Source organism: Cannabis sativa, chromosome 4 (assembly GCF_029168945.1).
Source record: "Cannabis sativa cultivar Pink pepper isolate KNU-18-1 chromosome 4, ASM2916894v1, whole genome shotgun sequence".
NCBI lineage: Eukaryota > Viridiplantae > Streptophyta > Magnoliopsida > Rosales > Cannabaceae > Cannabis > Cannabis sativa.
In genome coordinates, this window is record NC_083604.1 from 78,770,265 (window position 1) to 78,793,027 (window position 22,763).

A 22,763-nucleotide genomic window follows, 5' to 3' on the forward strand; every position below is an offset into this window, starting at 1 on the left:
AGGATAAAATACATTGTAGGGTGTTACGGTAATTTAATCCTGTACAGTGTAAATCATCTATATAGAGGATCATTGATCACATTAGGGTTATAACAATGGATAACTAATGACGTGTCTATATCGTGGAACATATAGAGCGTTTCTATATGACTGAGAGTGCAATTCCAAGTTCTAAGTGTGGATTCAATGAGGAATTAATAAGTTAGGGAATTTACTTGGTAAATTCGGTTCGACTTATTGGAAGCTCGGTTATATAGACCCATGGTCCCCATACTAGTTGAGGCCATACTGCTTGTAAGACTCAGGTAATTGATTTTAATTAATCAATTAAAATTCTAAAAGTTAGACTATGTCTACTTTATGAATTCTCACAGTTTAAGGATGAAATCGTAAAGAAAAGGGTTTCTAGGCTTAATTATTAATTGAGAGACTTTGTATGTCTAATTAATAATTATTTTAAATGACAATATTATTTAATAATCTATTTTAGTTATTAAATAATTAGTTTTGGCATTTAAATGATTAGAATTGGAAAAATGGCATTTTTGGAGAAATTGAAATAAAATTGAGGAAACTGCAAAATCCAAGTGAGGCCCATATTCCCTCTATGGCCGAGCACTCCCTTTGTGTTTCCCAATTATTATTTTTATTTTTTAATTGTCATGTAATTGCTAATCAAAGCCTAGCTATAATAGGAAATTGGTGGATCACACTAAATAAGACAGTTAATCAATTACATAGTAAAAGAGGAAACTGTTTTATTTGGAAAGTTGTGCTCTCCCTTCTCCCTATATAAAGCAACCTTTGTGTCTCTTCTCTTGTATGCTATCAGCCACGAAATTAAGAGAGAAAAGAGAGAGAATTTTCGAAATCCTTGTGAGATGAGTAGTGCCCACACACATCAAGTGGTATCTCAATCATAGTATGGAAGACTATGGAATTTCTGCATCAAAGGAGGAGAAAAGAAGATCCAGGTTCAGATCTTGGTGATGCTCTGCTACAGAAAGGAATCAAGGGCTAGAGATCTGAACGGAAGGAGTCATATTATTCCGCTGCACCCACTGTAAGGTTTTCTAACTTTATATGTGTTTATTTTCATTGTTTTAGAATTCATATTAGGTTGTTAATCCAACATACTTGTTAGTAAATCTAGATCCTGGTAAAATAATTTCCAACAGTAGGCGCTTACATGCTTCCCAATGCACACTTGTAGGGGCATGAATAAACTGTGAGAGTTTGTTTATTATAAAGGAAACATCAGGTCGGGTAAGTGTCAAGTACTGTAAGGCCCCTAAAGTACTTCGGTACAATGTTTGATCCTCAAAAGGGTGACCTTCATGAAGAGACAACTTATGAGCACTGCTGGTTGGATTTGAGCACGGTTTAACTCCTTCAAGATGGACTTTTACTAAAAGATCTGTGATGTATTTGCTTTGAGACAAATACATTCCCTCAGATGTCCTATGAACTTCAACTCCAAGAAAGTAGTGAATTGGACCTAGATCTTTGAGCTCAAATGAGCGATTTAAGTCATGAATCAATTGAGTAATAAGAGTAGTGTTGGGCCCCGTTATGAGAATGTCATCAACATATACTAAGAAGATGATTAGTTGCTGGCCAGAACCATAAACATGGAGAGATGAATCTGCCCGAGAAGCAGTGAATCCCCAATTGACAAGAGTGGTTTTGAGTTTGTCATTCCAAGCTCTTGGAGCTTGTTTTAGGCCATAAAGGGCCTTATGTAAGTGACAAACATGGTTAGGCTTAGTAGGATCTTCAAATCCTTTCGGTTGAAGCATGTAGACTGTTTCTTGAAGAACTCCATTTAAAAAGGCATTAGAAACATCTAATTGCTTGACTTCCCATTGAAAGGTAATAGCAAGAGTAAGCACCATCCTTACTGTAACTGGCTTCACAACTCGGCTGAAGGTTTCAGCATAATCAATGCCAGGTGCTTGAAGGTATCCTTTGGCAACCAATCTCGATTTTAGTCTATCAATGCTTCCATCAGAATTTAACTTGATGCGATGTACCCATTTGTTGTCAATTAAGTGCATATGGGGCTGATAGGGTACCAAAGTCTAAGTGCCATTATTTTTGAGAGCTTTAACCTCTTTGTTCATTGCTGCATTCCAAGCCGGGTCACTTAGAGCAGCCTTGAGAGACTTTGGTTCTCGAGGGATAAGAGACTCAAGAAGTTGGTGTTTAGTAGCAATATATGCTTTAGGTTTATAGATACCATGCTGAGATCTTGTGATCATTGTATGAGTTCTTTGAGGAGCAGCAGTAGGAAGCACAGTGAGGATGTCATTGTTGTTCGAACCAGGTTGTTGGGAAGCAAAGGCACTGCTATGAGAAGATGACATGATGGGAGACATGTTGGGAAAACTAGAAGGATCAGAAGAGGAATTACTTGGTGCTGCAGCAGTAGCAGATTCATGAGAGGCAGAAGGGCTGACAGTTGCAGTTGCTTGGGCAGAGGCACCAGTTGGAGGAGCACCAGTATGAGATACATTAGTTTGTATTTGAGCAAAATCAGTAGAAAAATGAGCAGTGGGAACATTAGAGGGCTCAGGAGATAGTACCTGGGAGTTGTTGTTGTTGTGAAAGGCTGGAAAATGAGACTCATTAAAGACCACATTTCGAGCAACAAAGAGTCTGCCATCACGATTTTCACAAAGATATCCCTTATGTTTTGGAGAATAGCCAAGAAAGATGCACTCTTCTGATATGTATTCCATTTTATGGTGAGAGTATGGCCTCAAATGAGGGAAACAAGAGCAGCCAAAAGGCTTTTGAATGGTGTAATCGGGTTGTTGCTGGAAGAGGCACTCATAAGGACTGATGTTTCCAAGAACTGGTGTGGGCATTCTATTGATGGAGTAAACACCACACTGAAAGGCATGCCACCAATAACTCATGTCAAGACCTGAATGAGCCAGCAGAGTCAACCCAGTTTCAGTCACATGTCGATGTTTCCTTTCTACTCTTCCATTTTGTTCATGAGTATGTGGGCATGAGAGTTGAAATTTAATACCTTGGTCATTTAAAAATTTCTCAAATGATCGATATTCACCCCCTTCATCAGCTTGAACAGCCTTAATAGGTAAGTTGAATTGTTTCTCAACTAAACTTTTGAATCTTATGAATGTCTCAAAGGCCTGAGATTTAAGAACTAAGGGAAATACCCAAGAAAACCTGCTATAGTCATCAAGAAAGATGATGTAATATTTGTAGTTATCTTTGGAGACAATATGAGATGGTCCCCAAAGATCAGTATGGACAAGTTCTAATGGTTGAGAGGCTCGAGTAGAGGAGAGAGGAAAAGGTAACGTGTGACTTTTACCTAATTGGCAAGAGTTGCAAAATTTTAGTTGCTTAAGTGAGTGTGCAATATTGGACTGTGAGAGAATTTTGCTTAAAATAGCAGGTGCTGGATGTCCTAGTTTACAGTGCCAAAGATTAATATCATTTTGTACAGAAGTATGATGGACAGTTGGGGACACATTGGATAAAATGAAATCACTTTTATTGGCAATAGCAAGATTACATGAAGAAACTGCAGTAGCAGTTGTATTACAGCAAGAATTTTGAGATGCTACAATAGTGATATTAGTACTAGGACAAGAATTAGAAGATGAAGTGACAAGATTGCACTCAAGAGAGTGATTTGAAAACTTGGAGTGATTATCTTCTAACTGGTACAAGTCATTCTTGAGAGTTCCTTTGAGTAGGACAGCACCCGATTGTTTGTCCTTGACAAAACAACAAGATTGGTGAAACTCAAGAAAAACATTATTATCTCTAGTTAATTTGAAAACACTAACTAGATTCTTGGTAATAGAGGGGACATGCAAAACAGACTTAAGCTTTAAAGGATGAGAGTGCATAGAGGGAATATTAGTTGTACCAATATGAGAAATAGGTAACTTCTTACCATCTCCTACAGCAACAGACTCTTGACCATTGTAGGGAATAGCAGAATCAAGGTTTTCCATAGCAAAAGCAACATGATTTGTGGCACCAGTGTCCACATACCAGCCACTGTCATCACCAAAATCAGGAAGGGTTTGAGTGAGGTGAGCTTGAGGATCAAAACCAGTGATTTGTTCAGTAAGATTCACTTGGGGCTGTTGTGCTGGATGTTTGGGAGTCACCCAATTCTTGTCAAACCTATAATGACAAATGGGGGCAGTGTGTCCATATTTAAGGCATAGCTGACATAGAGGTCTATTGGTTGAAGGGGGCCGATTGTGATTGCGAGGGGGCAATCTTGATTGAATATCACCATTGTTGATTCTGCCAGAGGCAAAGGGATGACGATAAGGACCACTTCTTGAGCCGAAGGTCAAATTGGCAGCCATTTTGGTGGAGAGGTCCATCATTGAAGTGTGTCGTTCAAGGCGCGTTTCATGAGACATGAGGAGTGCTTGGACTTCCTCAAGTGTGAGAGAATCCCTGCGAGAAGTGATACCAGAAACAACGGGATCGAACTCCGGTCCCAGACCATTGAGCAAATGAAGAATGAGATCAAGATCAGATATCGAATGACCAGCAATGGCTAAAGAATCACAAATTGACTTAATCTTATCGACATAGTCAGAGATGGTGAGAGTACCTTTATGAATGTTGGATAATTGTCCCTTGAGCTGAAGCAAACGAGCTTTGGATTGGCTTGAAAACTTTTGCTCAAGGGCTAACCAGACAGCATTTGAGGTATTGTAGTTGGAGACAGTGCCAAGAATGGCTTCTGTCATGGAAGATCTAAGCCAAGATAGAAGGAGTTGGTCCTTTTTGCGCCATTGCAGGTACATCGGGTTGGAATCTCCATTAACAAGAGTGTGAGGAGGAGTGATACTGGTGAAGAGTATCTCATCAAGGTCATGACCAATGACCGTGGGAACGACTTGTGATTTCCAAGCAAGATAATTGGATCGATCAAGCTTGATGGTGAGTGAAGATGTTAAAGAATTGGAGAATGGGTTCCAATGAACAGAGGAAGAAGACGGAGTAGCAGTAGCAGGAGCAGGAGGAAGGTCCGCCTGAGGCCGAGGATCAGTAAAACCAACTGGGGACGAGTTGTCGCCGGAGGAAGCCATGGACGTGAGTCAAGAAGCTCCGATACCAAGTAAAAGCTTAAACAGAGAGCCAAAAACAGAACAGAGAAACTAGAGTGTAACGTCCCCGCTTCAAGCCTCCATTGGGCCCTTACACCCACGGAATAATGGCTCTTATACACGAGTTCGTCACTCTGGCTGCTTTCTGGATTGATGACTGACCCTACAGATCAACACAAGTGTTTTCAGCGTGCTTTGTCCTCACTCACACGCATCCTGGGAAAACTTCCCAGGAGGTCACCCATCCTTGAAATTACCCCAGGTCAAGCACGCTTAACTGTGGAGTTCTTTCGTGATGGGCTACCGAAAAACAAGATGCACCTTGTTGATATAGGTAGTACCAATCAATCCATTTAAGCCCTCTTCAACTATGTAGTCCCATACTTACACAGTCTCAGAATCATCCCACTTGACCTTCCCCAGGCGTTGTGGGATTGTACAGCTTACCCGGTGTTTCCCCTTACAGATCACGGGACTACTGACTGTCACAATCACCCCCCTTACGGGGTCCGACGTCCTCGTCGACCACACTTCCGGCTGGGTCAAGGCTCTGATACCATTTGTAACGTCCCCGCTTCAAGCCTCCATTGGGCCCTTACACCCACGGAATAATGGCTCTTATACACGAGTTCGTCACTCTGGCTGCTTTCTGGATTGATGACTGACCCTACAGATCAACACAAGTGTTTTCAGCGTGCTTTGTCCTCACTCACACGCATCCTGGGAAAACTTCCCAGGAGGTCACCCATCCTTGAAATTACCCCAGGTCAAGCACGCTTAACTGTGGAGTTCTTTCGTGATGGGCTACCGAAAAACAAGATGCACCTTGTTGATATAGGTAGTACCAATCAATCCATTTAAGCCCTCTTCAACTATGTAGTCCCATACTTACACAGTCTCAGAATCATCCCACTTGACCTTCCCCAGGCGTTGTGGGATTGTACAGCTTACCCGGTGTTTCCCCTTACAGATCACGGGACTACTGACTGTCACAATCGGGGTGTCAATATGGTACCAGAGCAATACGGTCCTAAAGAATGTGGTTAGCCCTAACATGTAAAGTTCACCGCCATGAGACGAGCTCGACTCACTGTACTGTAAGTGGTTATTACTTATAATTAAGTTGCCTTAAATTTCTGCATGCGAGAGGGTAACATTATTTTCATGTAAAATTGATGATCAAAATGATCTTGATGTGTATTGGTTTGTGTGGTTCAGGAGTTTAGAAATGCCTCCTAGAAGGTCAGTTAGAGTGGGTCGAGGTCGAGGTCGAGGCCAAGGCCAAGGCCGAGATGATGGAGGGATCAATGAACCACCTCAAGCACCACAGGGATGGGAAGAGCGCATTGCCGCACTGGAAGGAATCATTCATAGGCAGGATGAAGAACTTCGTCAGCTGAGACGTCAACCGGAGCCGCCAGTCCAAATAAGGCAGGATGCAGAAAATAGAGACCCACCAGCTGCAGTGGTATATCCTGCTACAGAGGCTAGACATGAGTTGTTAGCAGAGAGATTTCGGAAACAACACCCACCTGAGTTTGAGGGAGGCATAGACCCGGTAGTGGCTGAGGAGTGGATAAGTCGCATAGAAAGCATTTTGCAGATGCTAAGGGTGGATGGGAATGACCGAGTGAAGTGTGCATCTTACATGCTGAGGAAAGATGCTCGTATCTGGTGGGAGGTGGTGGAACAAACAAAGGATGTAGATACCATGAACTGGGACGATTTCAAAAGGGTCTTTAATGAGAAGTATTATAACTCAGCAGTTCTAGCAGCAAAGGTCGATGAATTTACTGGGTTAGTCCAAGGGAGTCTTACTGTGACTGAGTATGCACAAAAATTTGATAGATTGGCAAAATTCGCTCCAGATCTGGTACCTACTGATAGAGTGCGAGCACATCGATTTGTGGAGGGCCTGAAACCAATGGTTGCTCGAGATGTGGAAATTGTGTCAAGGGGTCAATTCAGTTATGCTCAAGTTGTCGAAATGGCTCTTACGGCGGAGCGGAGTGAAAACAAAATTTGGAAGGAAAATGCTGCCAGGAGAGAATCTAAGAAAGGTGGAGCCAATTCTAATGACCACAAGAAACGGGGACAGGACCAGTCCGGGCAGCCAAGTCAAGACAAGAGGTACAAAAGTGATAACGACCAACGATTTAATGGCAGCAGTGGGCGAAACATTCCAGAATGCCCTAAATGTACCAAACGTCATCTCGGCGAGTGTCGCGCAAAAGCATGCTACAAATGTGGAAAAGAAGGACACATCAAACGCAATTGCCCACTGTGGGGACAGACTGGGAACAGAGCAGAACCCAAGAAAGATGACAAGTATGTTCCAGCCAGAGTTTTTGCCATCACTCAAGCAGAAGCTGAGGCCAGTCCTTCGGTTGTATCAGGTCAGATTCCTATGGCCAACACCACTTGTAAAGTTTTGTTTGATTCTGGTGCAACTCATTCCTTTATTGCTAGCACAATTGTAAATCATATAAATGCACCGAGTGAATTATTTACTGTGGGGTTTGGGACCATGTTACCATCTGGGGAGGTTGTAATCTCTAGAAGTTGGCTTAGGGGTATTCTGTCAGGATAGATGGTAGAGAATTATTTGTAGACCTGATTGTATTAGATTTATTTGATTTTGATGTAATCTTGGGCATGGATTTTCTTACCAAATATGGAGCATCAATTGACTGCAAGCAAAAGAAAGTTGTTTTCACACCAGAAGATGGAGAGACTTTCGAGTTCAGGGGGGTAGGAAAGAAACCCCGCACTCCTATTATTTCGGCAATGAAGGCTGGGCAACTATTACAGCGTGGGTGCTTAGGGTATCTAGTTAATGTGGTTGATGACACCAAGAAAATTGAAAGAAAGCTGGAGGAAACACGGGTAGTTGCTGAGTTTCTTGATGTATTTCCAGAGGAGTTACCCGGGTTACCACCACACAGAGAAATCGAATTTGTGATAGAATTAGTGCCCGGGACAGCACCAGTTTCTCGTGCACCATATAGAATGGCACCATCTGAATTGAAAGAACTCAAAATACAGTTGGAAGAATTGCTTAAGTTAGGGTTTATCAGACCTAGCTACTCTCCGTGGGGCGCACCAGTTCTATTTGTTAAAAAGAAAGACGGTACTATGAGAATGTGCATAGATTACCGAGAATTGAACAAGGTGACTATAAAGAATCGGTACCCACTACCGAGGATTGACGATCTGTTTGACCAGCTTCAAGGGAAAAAGGTGTTTTCTAAGATTGATCTTCGTTCAGGGTATCATCAGTTAAGAATCAAAAATGAAGATATACCGAAGACAGCCTTCAGAACGAGATACGGGCATTATGAGTTCATGGTGATGTCATTTGGACTTACAAATGCCCCAGCAGCTTTTATGGACCTCATGAACCGAGTCTTCAAGGAATATCTGGATCAGTTTGTCATTGTATTCATAGATGATATACTGATTTATTCTAAGACAGAGGAGGAACATGAGGAGCACTTACGCTTGACCTTGCAGCGACTGAGAGAACATCAATTGTATGCCAAGTACAAAAAATGTGAGTTCTGGTTGTCCGAGGTTGCATTTTTGGGCCACATTGTCACTAACGGGGGAATAAAAGTAGATCCTGCCAAGGTTGCTGCAGTGAAAGAATGGCCTAGACCAAAGACCGCCTCAAAGGTTCGAAGCTTTTTGGGTTTAGCAGGCTATTATAGAAGGTTTGTTGAGGGGTTCTCAAAGATAGCCACACCCTTAACAGAATTAACTAGGAAGAATCTAAAATTTTCCTGGTCAGACAAGTGTGAGCAAAGCTTCCAAGAGTTGAAGAATAGACTTATCTCAGCACCAATCCTCAGTTTACCAACAGAAGAGGGACAATTTGCGGTATATTGTGATGCATCTAAACAAGGGTTGGGTTGTGTTCTAATGCAAGAAGGGAAGGTAATTGCTTACGCTTCAAGGCAATTAAAAGAATACGAACAGAGATACCCGACACATGACCTAGAGTTAGCCGCAGTGGTTTTTGCACTAAAAATCTGGCGTCATTATCTCTATGGAGTGAAATGTGAAATCTACACCGATCATAAGAGTTTAAAGTACTTTTTCACCCGAGAGAGAGTTAAACATGAGGCAGAGGAGATGGTTGGAGCTAGTCAAAGACTACGACTGCGAGATAATGTACCATCCCGGTAAAGCCAATGTGGTAGCGGATGCACTCAGCCGTAGAGGTCCCGGACTAGTTTCCACTTTACAAGGAGTATCAAGGGAATTAGTGGAAGACATGGAACGAGCTGGTATAGAGTTTATTACAGGGCAACTTGCAAAGGTCACACTTCAATCCACTTTGTTAGAAATAATTAAGGAGGGGCAGACGACAGATCAAAAGCTCAGTGAACTAAAGCAAGAAATTTTGAATAGTAACGCCAAAGATTATGAAATATCAGACACGAGATTAATTCGGTTCAAGGGACGAATTTGTGTGCCCGATAATGATGAGCTCAAGAAGGGGATATTGGTAGAAGCTCATACTACACCTTATTCAGTTCATCCCGGGACCACTAAAATGTACCATGACCTAAAAGCATTGTATTGGTGGCCTGGCATGAAAAAGGATGTAGTTGAATTTGTGGCCAAATGCTTAACATGTCAACAAGTTAAAGCAGAGCATCAAAGACCAGCGGGATTGTTACAACCACTGAAGCTCCCTGAATGGAAGTGGGAAGAGATTTCCATGGATTTTGTGACTGGGTTACCTAAGACTACAAAGCAGCATGACGCCATTTGGGTAGTCGTCGATAGGTATACAAAATCTGCCCATTTTCTACCAGTACGCATGACTTACTCCATGGACCATTTTGCTGAACTTTATGTGAATGAGATTGTAAGATTACATGGGGCACCGTATTCTATTGTTTGTGATCGAGATGCTCGGTTCACTTCGTCTTTTTGGGAAAGCTTACAGAGAGCAATGGGAACTCGATTGAAGTTCAGCACTGCATATCATCCAGAGACAGATGGTCAGACTGAGAGAACAAATCAGATCTTGGAAGATATGTTGAGGGCATGTGTGATAGATTTCCAAGGATCATGGAGCAAATACCTGCCTTTGATTGAATTTTCTTACAACAACAGCTATCAGTCTACTATCGGGGTAGCACCCTATGAGATGTTGTATGGAAGAAAATGCAGGTCTCCACTGCATTGGGATGAGTTGGGAGAGAACAAACTCCTAGGGCCAGATGCAGTTCAGCACACCAACGAAGCTATTCAGAAGATCAGGGCTAGAATGATCACAGCTCAGAGCAGACAGAAATCTTACGCAGACCTGAAGCGGAGGGACATTGAGTTCAAAGTGGGTGATCATGTGTTTCTTCGAGTGACACCACGAAAAGGACTCTCAGTGAAGAGATTTGGTAAGAGAGGGAAACTAAGTCCTAGATATGTTGGTCCATTTCAGATATTGGATAGAGTGGGCAGTGTAGCTTATAGAATAGCTTTACCGCCATCATTATCTGGGGTGCACAATGTATTTCATGTATCTCAACTCCGGAAATATGTGTCAGACCCATCGCATGTTTTGAGCTATGAAACACTGGGTTTGCAGGAAGATTTGTCCTACAATGAACGTCCGGTAAAGATTCTTGATCAAAAGGATAGGATTTTGAGAAATAAGACAATTACCTTGGTGAAAGTCCTATGGAAAAACAGCGTGGTTGAGGAAGCTACTTGGGAGCTAGAGTCTGATATGCGAGAACAATATCCAGAATTATTTGAGTAAAATTTCGGGACGAAATTTTCTTTTAGAGGGGGATAATTGTAATATCCGCTAACTCCGAAAGGGTATTTTTGTAATATTTTTTTAGCGGAGAGTATTTTTTTTATTATTTCACATATTTATGGGTTTAAATATGTATGAGATTTTTATGATGATATAATATTTGATATTATTGGCATGTGCATAATGCCTAATTGATATATATATCTGGATATTGTTATATGGGTATATATTATTATTATTATTATTATTATTAAAATTAACGTATTATTATTATTATTATTATTATTATTATTATTATTATTATTATTATTATTATTATTATTATTATTATTATTATATTTAATGTTATTATTAATATTGTTAAGTTTCTGTTAGTGTGCATATACGAAGTGTATATACGCACGATTCGGAGGACCTATTTTTGTGGAGTGGGAATCGCTCCACTTCGGTTCAAAGCGATATTTTGCTTGGGTTTAAACACGATAGAAATTAGGTTTTAAACTCTATTTTCGTTCACCCAAACAGAGAACCAACGAGAGAGAGAGAGCACGTATACGACGTATACGATACCGAAAATTTTCGTTTCTTCAAGCGGAGTGAAACCTGGGTGAACGTGGGGGTTTGGGATCACTTATATACGACCTAAGGAAGCTTTTTAACGTGGTATAAGGGGCGGAAGTCGTCATTTTGAGATTCACCATTTTTGAAGCTTCAAAGGTGCGGCTTAGTTACGGACTCGAATTCGAACGTGTTTAAGCTTGTTCTTGGGTCAAGGGAGGTTATATTTGAGTGCATGGGACCCTAAGGATTGTTTTTGACGTAAGAAAACGAAGCTTTAACGTCCAAAACGAAAATCCAAAATTTTGACTCCATTAAAGGCGGTACACCGCCAACGAAGAAGACAACCCCGATCTGCCTTCTCGGACCACTTTTCTTGATCGTTTTGAGGTCCTGAGCATTGTGGAGAGCTTCCCCAATCGAAAGGACGCTTCAAGAGCCATCGGAGACAAAGTTACACTTTACCGGCGACGAAACCGACGAGAACTCCGGCAACACTCCGTTCAGGGGTTTCTGGAGGTTATTTTTCGATTTTCTTTCAGTTCTTGACTTGTGCTAGGTGTTCTTAGGCCTACTATGAAGTTTGATAATTTTCTTGCAATTATTTGATTTATTATGAATTATTTGGTTTGTTTAATAAATTAAATATGAAAAATACTTAGATTACTCAGAAAAATCTAAATATATTTTATATGATTAGTTATGAGATATAAACTATTGCAAAATTGGTAGATTCGAATTTCGGTTAATTTTGTATTTTTCATGAATTATTTGTGTTATTTATTAAATTAATTATGAAAAATACTTAGGGTGCTCAGAAAAATCTAGATTAATTTTATTTGATGGACTATGATATATAAACTGTTATAAAATTGGTAGATTGAATTTTCAGGCGATTATGTATTTTTCATGAATTATTGATGTTATTTCTTATTTAAATTATGAAAAATACCTAGGATGCTTAGAAAATTCAAAGAAAATTATTTATGACCTATTACAGATTATAAAGTGTATTAGAAGAGTTAGATTCGGTTTTTAATCAATTTTGGTATTTTTCATGAATTTACTTAATTAATGCTTAAGTTAATTATGAAAAATAGATAAGTGTTGTTAAAATAGTAAAATGTATTTTTGTGATACCATTTACTGCCTATGATATCAAATGGAATAGGTTTTATTATTTATTGGTTGCTGTAGGTATTTATTATAATTATTGGTGATTAATTAACTATTTATTTGGACTTTAATAAGAATAAATAGTATTTTAGTAAATTTTACGTAAAAATGTGTGGTATGAATTCATGTTTTACGTTAAGAATGTTTGTTTGAGTCCATGCAATATGTTTGTGTGAATCAAAATAATAAATGCTTATGTATGGTGTGTCATGCAAGTGAAATGGACCTATGTGTTACGTATTTTTACGTAAGTTTCTGTATGAGTTTAGAGATTCATACTTGAATGTATTTTGAGTGTATTGTTGTGTTAATGAATGTCTAGGATCTTGTTCTCAACAAGGAAATTCGTTGAGGTGCTCGAGGTAGCAAGTGTGGTCTTAGCAACTGAGGTAAGAAGAGTGGACATCTGTACACAGGGTGTATGTTATGCATACAACTTGGGTTGGTTGTTATTTAATTTGATAGTGTTGTGATTTCTTTATATTTTTGTGAGCATCATTAGCATGAGAATAATATTTGGGTCTTGCTGCTTGTGTGAGCATAACACTTGCAGGTTATAACATTATCATGGGTGAGTACAACTTATGGTAATTAATTGCCCTGTTGGATGCCAAGTGTGAGAATAACACAAGGCAGGGTAGGTTACCTCATGTCTGATCAACATGAGAGAATAGTTGATTATCGTATGTGAGTATAATGTGCGGTATGAGACTTGATGTGTGCATGTGAGAACAACATGCGTTGTGGATATATTTAAGGAATGTGAATTACTGTTGATTAATATAAAAGAGCAAATTATGTCAAGTAACTAGTTAGGAGGGTTATGTCCTACATAGCTCTTCTTACTGGGCGTTAGCTCACGGGTACTCTGTGTGCAGGTAAGGGTAAGGCTAAGCAGTGAGAATGAAGAGCTCGAGGCGTGGACCGCATGTTAGGGGGCTGGCACAGTATTTTGCTTTTAATGTTTTTAACTGCTAAATATTTTGGAACTATTATTTTGACTTAACTAGTTCTTATTTAAGTTTACAGTACTAAAAGAATTTTGTTTTAAACAATGAGATCTCATGCTTGGATATTTTTCAATAAAGAAGTATTTGTTTGTCTTTATCTTATTAAATTGTTTTATACGGACTATCCTATGTGACATCTCGGGAAATCGGGGTGTTACATAGAGAGATGTAGAGAAAGCCTCAGTAGCAAGAATACTTGCTTGAATTAACTGAGGAGAGAATTCATTTATTTATAGACTTTACAATCAAGAATAAGCATCAATTCTGTTATAACAGAATTGTAACAGAAAACAGAAAGAAACAGTGCAACCAATTTAAACAATAAAAACGGTCAAACAGTTTGTTGGTTATCAGGCTCCCTCTCCGTAAGTATAAATATATATACATATATATAAATTATTTACATACAAATGATTTTTTTTTTTACTTTTCTGTTTTAGATCTGAAATAATTTCACTTTAGCTCCAATCTTTTCTTCCATTTGTCTCCACTGTATTTCTCTTTGTGTATGTATTTTTTATCATATATTTTCTATTTTTTAGTTTTTTTTATCTTATTTCTTTCGGTGGCAGCTCACCTAGACCCACCATGGCGCACAATAGCTTACGGAGACCAACCGACATAGGTTTGTTTTTCATTTTTTTTTTTTACTTTTCATTGTCTGGGATTCAAAAAATAAAAAAGAATCCTCTATTTTTGTAAATATATATGTTTGTTATTCTTTCTTTACTTACAAATTTACTTATTGAATAGTGTTGTGGTTTGAGTTAGTTTATGAGCAATATTTTCATTTGTGAATTGGGTTTCTTGGCCTAGATGTTCTAACATTTTGATTTTTGTTCGTATAAAAAATTTTTGGCTTTAGGTTTTGAATTAGATTTTTATTTTTTAGATTGAATTAGTATGGTGCTTGAGTTAATATAAACCAAGCGAGATATGGCAGAGTATAAACTCTTATTGGTGGGTTTATGATTTGTGTGCTCAATGTCATATAGGATACTCTACTTCAATATAGTTTATTATCAATGCATTAAGTGTTTTTCATATTTGAACAACTTTCAAAAAGAGGGTTCAACAAATCAAATTTGAAGTTGGTAATGCGATGAGAGTAGCGATGACATTATCTTGCAAAGATGAGAGCAAAATTACCATGGACAATAGCGAGTACAGGTACAAAAATATTGTAAAGTAATGTGTATAGTTACTATTTTTCAGGGATGATGTTACTCCATTTCACTGTACATAAACATGTCATATTCTTGTTATGACAAACTATATTAATGGTATTCTAGCTTCTCTACTAATTGAGTTTTAATTTTCTATGGTAGATAATATTCTTATTCTTATGATAGGGATCTTTAATAATTTGTATGCTATTGTTGTTGTACTACAGAAAAAAATAATAATTAGAGTATTTTACTTTTCTACACCAATGCAATTCATCTTTCTATTTTCAATTTATTCAATCGGTTGGATTTGTAAAAGAAAATATACATCTTTGATCTAAAAATTGTATTTATTTGTATGTTCTTGTCAAACTTTAAAAGAGGCTTTATGATCTCTCATGGCTAACTAATTTATGAGCTGATCAAAGTAGCTAATTCCCTTTATAATTATATCTAACTAAGTTGAATTTTATTTGTTGTGGTATTATTATTTTTTTTTTTTTGAGTCTTTAAGAAGTTGTTCATGGAAATACTTTTCAAATAAATAAGGTAATTTTATATTTAAAGTTTAAATTGTGTATTCACTTACATAAATATTTTTTCTTGATTGTTGCAGAAAATTACTCAATCCTTCATTATAAAGTTTATGGCGCTACTTAGAGGTACAATTTTAAATCGAAGATTCGATAAGCAAGAAGGTACTTCGGATGATATCAAAGTTATAAAAGTTAGAGTAGGAAAACCGTTCCTAATAACACTTATGGAGGATAGTGTATTGTAAGTACATAATTTTACAAAATTATGAAGGTTGGGCTTGTAATTGAATGTGTTGCTAAAAATATTTCTTATATATACACTGTATGTAATATTATTCATGTATTTGTCTTAATTTGAATTATCTCGTATTAATCCTAATTTTATATTATTAATATTTAATAGTGAAGTTCAATTAATAATGTATATATTTTTATATGGATATATAATATTAATTTATCTATGGACAAAATAATATTAGCTCATTTGTAATTTTTTTTTTAATATGTAGAAATGTTTTACCGACAACAATGTTCTTGGTATAAGTTTTACCGACAACTTTTTATATGTCCTTGTTAAAAAGTTCTTTCTACCGACGAAGCTCTAACGAGGACATTCTAACGACAACATGTTTTCGTTAGAGGGTTCTACCGAGGACATTTGGGGCTATACCGAGGACATTTGTACTTAGTGTCATTATTGAGAATTGAGATACTTACACTGTAAATGTATAATATATATACTATTAAAAGAGAGTTATGTTATGAATTTAGAGAAGGAGCTACAAAATTTCAAAGGGTTATAGAGTTAGAGTTATGGGGTTACTAATTTATAGTTCAATTTTAATTATTATTACTTTTGCCAAATGTAAAAATATTAGTGGTTGAGACACATAATGGAGAAATATTAGAGGGTGAGATGAGCAGGGCCGGCCCAAGCATTTTGGGGGCCTTGTGCGAAATTTTTAAATTGGGCCCTTTAAAAAAAATTATGTACATTAAAATTACAATTCTATTAGTAGTTTTTTTTTTTAAATTGCTTCATAAATTTTCAATTAATTTTTTTTTATTTATGTATAAATAATAGGAAAAAAATAAAAAAAAGGCCTTTTTTTTTTAAAAAAAAAAAAAAAAAAAGGGATTTTTACGTGTAGCACCTTAATTTATATCTAAATTTCAAAAATAACGTTAATATCTAATTTAACTTTTCTTTTAACTATTATTAACGTTTTTTATTAGGTGGGCATGTTTCAATACCTGACCAAATATTTGCTGCAAAAAAAAATAATGCTTGTCATTTTTTTCATTCTATTTAAGCCTTGATTCTTTGTTTTTTTTATTATATTTTCTATTTCCTATTTCTCACTCTTTTTTTATTTTAAAAAATAATTTATGGCCACATTATTATTCGATTGACCTTAAAAAAAACATTGTGATCTACTTTTCAATGTGAATATTTCAATATATGGGAAGCGTATATTTTTTCGTTATTTCTAAAAAAAAACCATTTGGTTACTAATATATTGATTAGTTACTATTTTAAATTTTTTTTTTTTTAAATCTTAATTAACATTCATTTTTAAATAGGATGGAAGGTAACACAGATATTGTTACACAAAACAAAAAAAAATATAACATAAAAATACATCTTAATCAACATAATATAAACTAATAATAAAAATATAGTTTTAAAATAATTAATCTAAAAATTGAAAATTATCTATGGAATATACTTTTATTTAAAGTGGATCATTTTATGAAAAGTAACCAATTTGTATATCATCAAAATCATAATTAATTTAAATATTACTATAAAGTATACTAAATAAAACTATTTCATATCTATATTTATTTGTTATACTATATGAAAATTAATTAATTTTGACTGTAAACTTTAAAGGTAACTGAAAATATAACTTTAAAATAACTAATTAGCAATTTAAATTTTTACAAGTTTTACCAATAAGTTATGTGAGTTTTTTTTTAAAAAAACTTTATTGTAACTTATTAATTTATTAAATAGACTAAGTAACAAAAATATTTTTGCAAAAGCAAAATTAAAAAGTAATGTAAAAGTATTTAAAATAACAAATTAATTTAGTATAATCTAAAAATAACACATAAGTTTCAAAGTAACAAAAATGTATATAAAATAATTGGTAAATAAAAATAGTAGCTTATTATATTATTATATGACAATCCATTAGTTTCGAAAATAAATATTAAGATTACCTAAATGTATTTTAAATAATGAGATAGCATAATATAACTTAAAAATAGCTAATTGATTATTAAGATGTTTATAAATAAGATTTTAGAGGTAACCAAATTGTATCTCAAATTATATAATTTACTAATAATTTTTTTTTTTTTTTTATGTAAAAGTAACTAATAGTTTATTATCAACATCATAAGTAATCAAAATTTTACTTTTGAAAATCTAAAAAAAACAATAAAAAATCAAAGTTTAGGATTAATTTCATTTTAGGCATATTATTTTAGAATTAAGGTATTTTTTAATGACGTGGCAAGGTGTTATTGTAATTGAGATTTATTAAGGTATTTTTGTAAATAATTTATATTTTAAGTATATTATTAAAAAAATCCCAAAAAAATGGGCCTTAGAAAAATAGGGGCCTTGTGTAATAGCCCAAGCTGCCCAATGCTTGGGCCGGCCCTGGAGATGAGACACGTAATGCAGATGCATGCAGTAAATTTAGAATGAATTTATTAATAAACATCCACATTTCTTTGTTCTAAAAATAAAATCTTCATATCATTATATATAAAAAAATAGCTATTTAAATGGTTTAACAAAATATACTTTTAAAAAAAAAAAAGAATATTCTGTTAAGTTAAATTAACTTAACGATATTATTAGAGTTAATTATATATATATATAAATATTATTTATTTTAAATTATTTGTAATATTATTTTTTTTTTTTTATTTTTAGGGATTGTTTGGAAGTAAGTGTGTAATTACTAGGTAGAGTAATTACTAGGGTGGTAATTACACAGTTTAGTAATTACACTATATTTTAAAATGCAAGGTGTGTTTGGATATGAGGTGGTAATTACATATGAATTCCTAATATCTTGTTTGGCAAAATAGTTAGTAATTACATGGGAAAATAATATTTTTTAGTAGCTAATGTTTAATATGGAAAGTTTTTAGTAATTACACAGTGTAATTACATCTAATTTTCATGGGGAGCTATGAGAATTGGAGAGATAACTATATAGAAGAGTAGAGAGATAACTCGTTTTTGTCTAATTCTGGCGACTGGTAGCAATTCTGGTGACTTTTTTGACACCGACAGCTACTCTTGCGACTTTTTCACCACTGACAACAAACTTCAGAAAAATTGTCAGAATTGGCATTGTCGCCGGGAAAATCACGTAATGCCAATTCCAATGACCTTTTCGGCACAGACGTCAACTCCGGTGAATTTTCCCACACCGACAGCTACTCTGGTGACTTTTTTGGCACCGACAGTAAACTTCAACGACTTTCCATCCCAATAACAACTCATCGATTACTGTAGTTTTATTTGTTTTAAAAAAAATATGAAAGAAATTTTAATATTTTTTTATGGTAATTCAAAATGGCATATCTTATATATGTTAAGTTTTTTATTTTAAATGCAATGTTTTTTCTTATTAAGTTTCTTTACTATATTTATGTAAACTAATTTTATTTTTCTCATAATTTAAATACCCCTAGGGTAATAGGAGGAGGAAGTGCGATACCTCTATTGCTAGTCTCAATTGTTATATTCATGTCACATTTTCTTTTTTAAAAAAGGGTTATTTGCGGCAAAACCCCCTAAAGTAGGTAGGTTTTTGCAACTAACCCCCAATTCTAAAATTTTGGTGGTAAAACTACCTAAACCACTAGTCCGTTAGCAGTTAGCCCTTTCCATCCATTTTTGACTGTTAAGTGCCAGGTTGGAATGTCCACGTGTACACAGTGTACACGTGGCACGATTTTATTAGTCCACGTAAATAAATATTTAAAAAAATAAAAAAAATTAATTATTTTAAAAATAAAAATAAAAAAATTTCTTTTTCTTTAAAAATTTAAAAAACAATTTTAAAAAAATAAATTTAAAAAAAAAACCCTAATCCCTCATTGTCTCTCTCTCTCTCTCTCTCTCTCTCTCTCTCTCTCTCTCTCTCTCTCTCTCTCTCTCGTTGCCCTACTGCCGCCCCCTCCTCTTACTCCTTCTTCTTCTTCTTCATGCTCAGTTGGGGGGACTCACTGTCTCTCGCTCCCCTCTCCCAGTCACTCACTGTCTCTCGCTCCCCTCTCCTTCCGGCACAATAAAACGAAACCCCAGTCCAGCACCGACCGCCGGAGCTTCCCCCTTCTCGCTCTCGTTCACTCTCTGCCTCTCCTTCCTGTCGCTCACGACTCGCTCTGTCTCTCCTCTCTCTCGCACGCTACTACCACACCAGACCAGTCACCGGCGTATCCCCCTCCCCCGACGGCAGCAAGCAAAGCAAGTGTTTTTTCTATTTTATTTAATATTTATTATTTAAATTATATAATAAGTTATATTGGGTTTGTTTGTTTTGGTGAAATTTGAATCTTAGATTGTGGCAGGTATTTAGTGTTTAGGTTTCTTTGATTGTGTTTGGATTTGAAAAAAAATGTTGAGGTGGTGGTGGTGGGCAGTTGTGGTTTTGTTGAGGTTGATGGTGGTGATGCAAGAAGAAGAAGAAGAAGGAGGAGGAGGAGGCAGAGGAGTGCATCAGATAGAAGAAGAAAGAAAGAAAAGAATTAGGGTTTTTTTTTATTTTTTTTTAAATTGTTTTTTTAATTTTTTAATTTTTTAATTTTTAATTTGTAATGAAAAATATTTTTTATTTTTTATTTTTAAAATAATTAATTTTTTTATTTTTTTAAATATTTATTTACATGGACCAATAAAATTGTGCCACGTGTACACTGTGTACATGTGGACATTCCACCATGGCATTTAACAGCTAAAAATGGACGGAAAGGGCTAAGTGCTAACAGAACTTGAGTTTAGGGAGTTTTGCGGCAAAAATTTTAGAATTGGGGGTTAGTTGTAAAAACCTCCCTACTTCTATAAATATTTTCAGCTATTGGATATAATAATATAATAATGAATGGTTATGATGAAAGTAGAGTAACAGGTTACTCTTTTTAATAGGCGTGACCGAATTTATGCCCCTCAATATATATGTTTTTAATAATAAATATAATGTTGAAGCATTCAAAACAAATAAATAAATAATGTAGGTTAAAAGGTTATAAAATAATTTACATTAAATCCCAATCTATTTACTGTTTATGGAAATAACTCCCAGCAAAGAATATTAAAAAAAATACAAAATATATTTTCTTATAAGGTAACATTATTATTTTTTTGGCTAATTTATAAGTGTATTTTCCATTTAAATAACAATAGGGAAACTTACAAAAATATTGAAATTTGGATTAATTTTTACAAAAATACTGTCACGCGGAATTTTTTACAAAAATACTGTGTTTTTATAAAACACCAGTAAAACACAAAGCAATATAACTCAAAACAACACTAGAACACTAGTAAAACACCAGTAGAACACCAGTGAAACTTAACACAGTATATTGCAGTATGAAACTTATAAAAAAATACAGTAAAAAAGTAAAAAATACCGCCTGACAGTATTTTTGTAAAAAAATAACAAAAGTTAGTATACCATGTAAGTTTCCCTAACAATATCATCCATATATTTACAAAGTCTTTATTTCTTAGTTACTTGCACACATTTGTATCCAAGATGAATATAAAATCTAGGGATAATTATATAATTAAAATATTAATGTCTGTACAATTTTTAACGTCCAAAGCTTTTTTTTTTTCCTTACATTTTTACAGTATTCTAGCTATAAAAGTACAAAAAAACTATATGAAATTAACAAGAAAATACTATCAAAATAATATAAAAAATAATATGCAAATAATTCCACTACAAAAAAAATAATATTACTTTTGGGGACAACATTTAGTCGCAACATAATTTTTTTGTGACTAAATGTGACTTTTAGTCACAACAAAATATTACGCTAAAACATAGTATTTAGATAGAAGTTGCCACTAATTTAGTTTTAGTCAATACGAATATTGTGACTAAAAATACATTTAGTTACAAAAAATTGTAATTTTTACGACTAATACAACAACATAGGAATGATAATTTATAATTAGTCACAATTTTTTTACTTTTAGTCACAAGTTTTGTTATGACTAAAAGTGAGATTTTTTTGTAGTGAGCAAAAAATCAACAACAAAAATAACAAGAGTACAACATAAAAATATATATCAAAAGACTTTATTTCATGTAAATAAAATCTGAAAAATTGTAAAAATATTAAAAATTCCATACTATTTTTATATATATAAAAGATTAATAATTACGAAGGTTACAACTGCAAAAAGGCAAATAATTTCTTAGGTTACCATTTTTTAGGTTTCCCTTATACAGAAAACCAGATAATAGAAAAATAATAATACTAAAAATAATAATTGAAATTAAACTACGTATACATATAACTCTAATGCGTTATATTAAGATGAAAAAAACAATCCAACGCGTTTCTTTGAAGTTTTCTACCTCTACCTGATTTGTAGGTAGCTGCTTTGGCTTATATATATATATATACGAATCAACTCTCCTTATTACTTACTAGTACATTACTACCTAAATATCTGAAAATCATGAGTATTTGGCTCTCTTTTAGCTCCTGCATCCTCAATGGTACTCGTTCATTGTGGCTGGCTATCTGTTTGTTGGGCCTAATTACTGCTGTTGTAACATCTGAAAATACTAAATGGGCAGTACTTGTTGCCGGCGCCAAAGGCTGGAAAGACTATGCTCTTCAGGTATATTTATATATATATATATAGGAAAGAAGTAGTACTACTATTACAATCTCTATTATGATATATATATATATAGTTTTATTATTAAACAAGTTTTTTTTGTGTGTGTTTAATGAAAATGCAGGCTGATGTATGCCACGCGTATCAAATATTACTGAAAGGTGGTTTAAAGAAAGAGAATATTATAATTATAATGTACGATGATATTGCGAGAAATCCAAAAAATCCTCACCAGATTTTCAACAGCTTTGACGGGCCTGATGTGTATTCGGGAATCGTACCAGTTATTTTCTATATCTAACTCATCATGATTACTGTTATTCTTCTTTTCTTTTCTTGTAAATGATTAATTATATATAAATATATAGGATTATTGGGGAATGGATGTTAATGCGGATACTCTTTGGTATGTTCTTTCTGGGGGAGCTCTTGGGGTGCGGCTCTCTCTCTCTCTCTCTCTCTCTCTCTCTCTCTTTATATATATATATATGGTATTACGTACGCTAATTATATATTTGTTTGATATTTTGAA

At 34.9% G+C, this 22,763-nt stretch overlaps 1 protein-coding gene across 2 annotated transcripts; it reads left to right on the forward strand.

Moving 5' to 3' along the window:
- The first annotated feature begins 6,134 nt into the window (after nt 1–6,134).
- LOC133037402 (uncharacterized) lies at nt 6,135–13,783 on the forward strand. 2 transcript variants are annotated; one of them, XM_061114618.1, is made up of 3 exons: nt 6,135–7,513; nt 12,947–13,013; nt 13,503–13,783. In XM_061114618.1, the coding sequence occupies exons 1-2, from the start codon at nt 6,346–6,348 to the stop codon at nt 12,988–12,990; spliced, it is 1,212 nt and encodes a 403-aa protein (XP_060970601.1). In that variant the 5' UTR covers nt 6,135–6,345; the 3' UTR covers nt 12,991–13,013; nt 13,503–13,783. The 2 variants fall into 2 exon arrangements, with proteins under 2 accessions (XP_060970601.1, XP_060970602.1); XM_061114619.1 differs by lacking the exon at nt 12,947–13,013 and having other exon boundaries at nt 13,503–13,782.
- The last annotated feature ends 8,980 nt before the right edge of the window (nt 13,784–22,763 follow it).

Coding starts and splice junctions, on each gene's coding strand:
- LOC133037402 (XM_061114618.1), top strand. CDS start 6,346: ATGCCTCCTAGAAGGTCAGTTAGAGTGGGTCGAGGTCGAGGTCGAGGC. Junction 7,514..12,946: donor CAGTCCTTCGGTTGTATCAG/GTCAGATTCCTA, acceptor ATGAATGTCTAG/GATCTTGTTCTCAACAAGGA.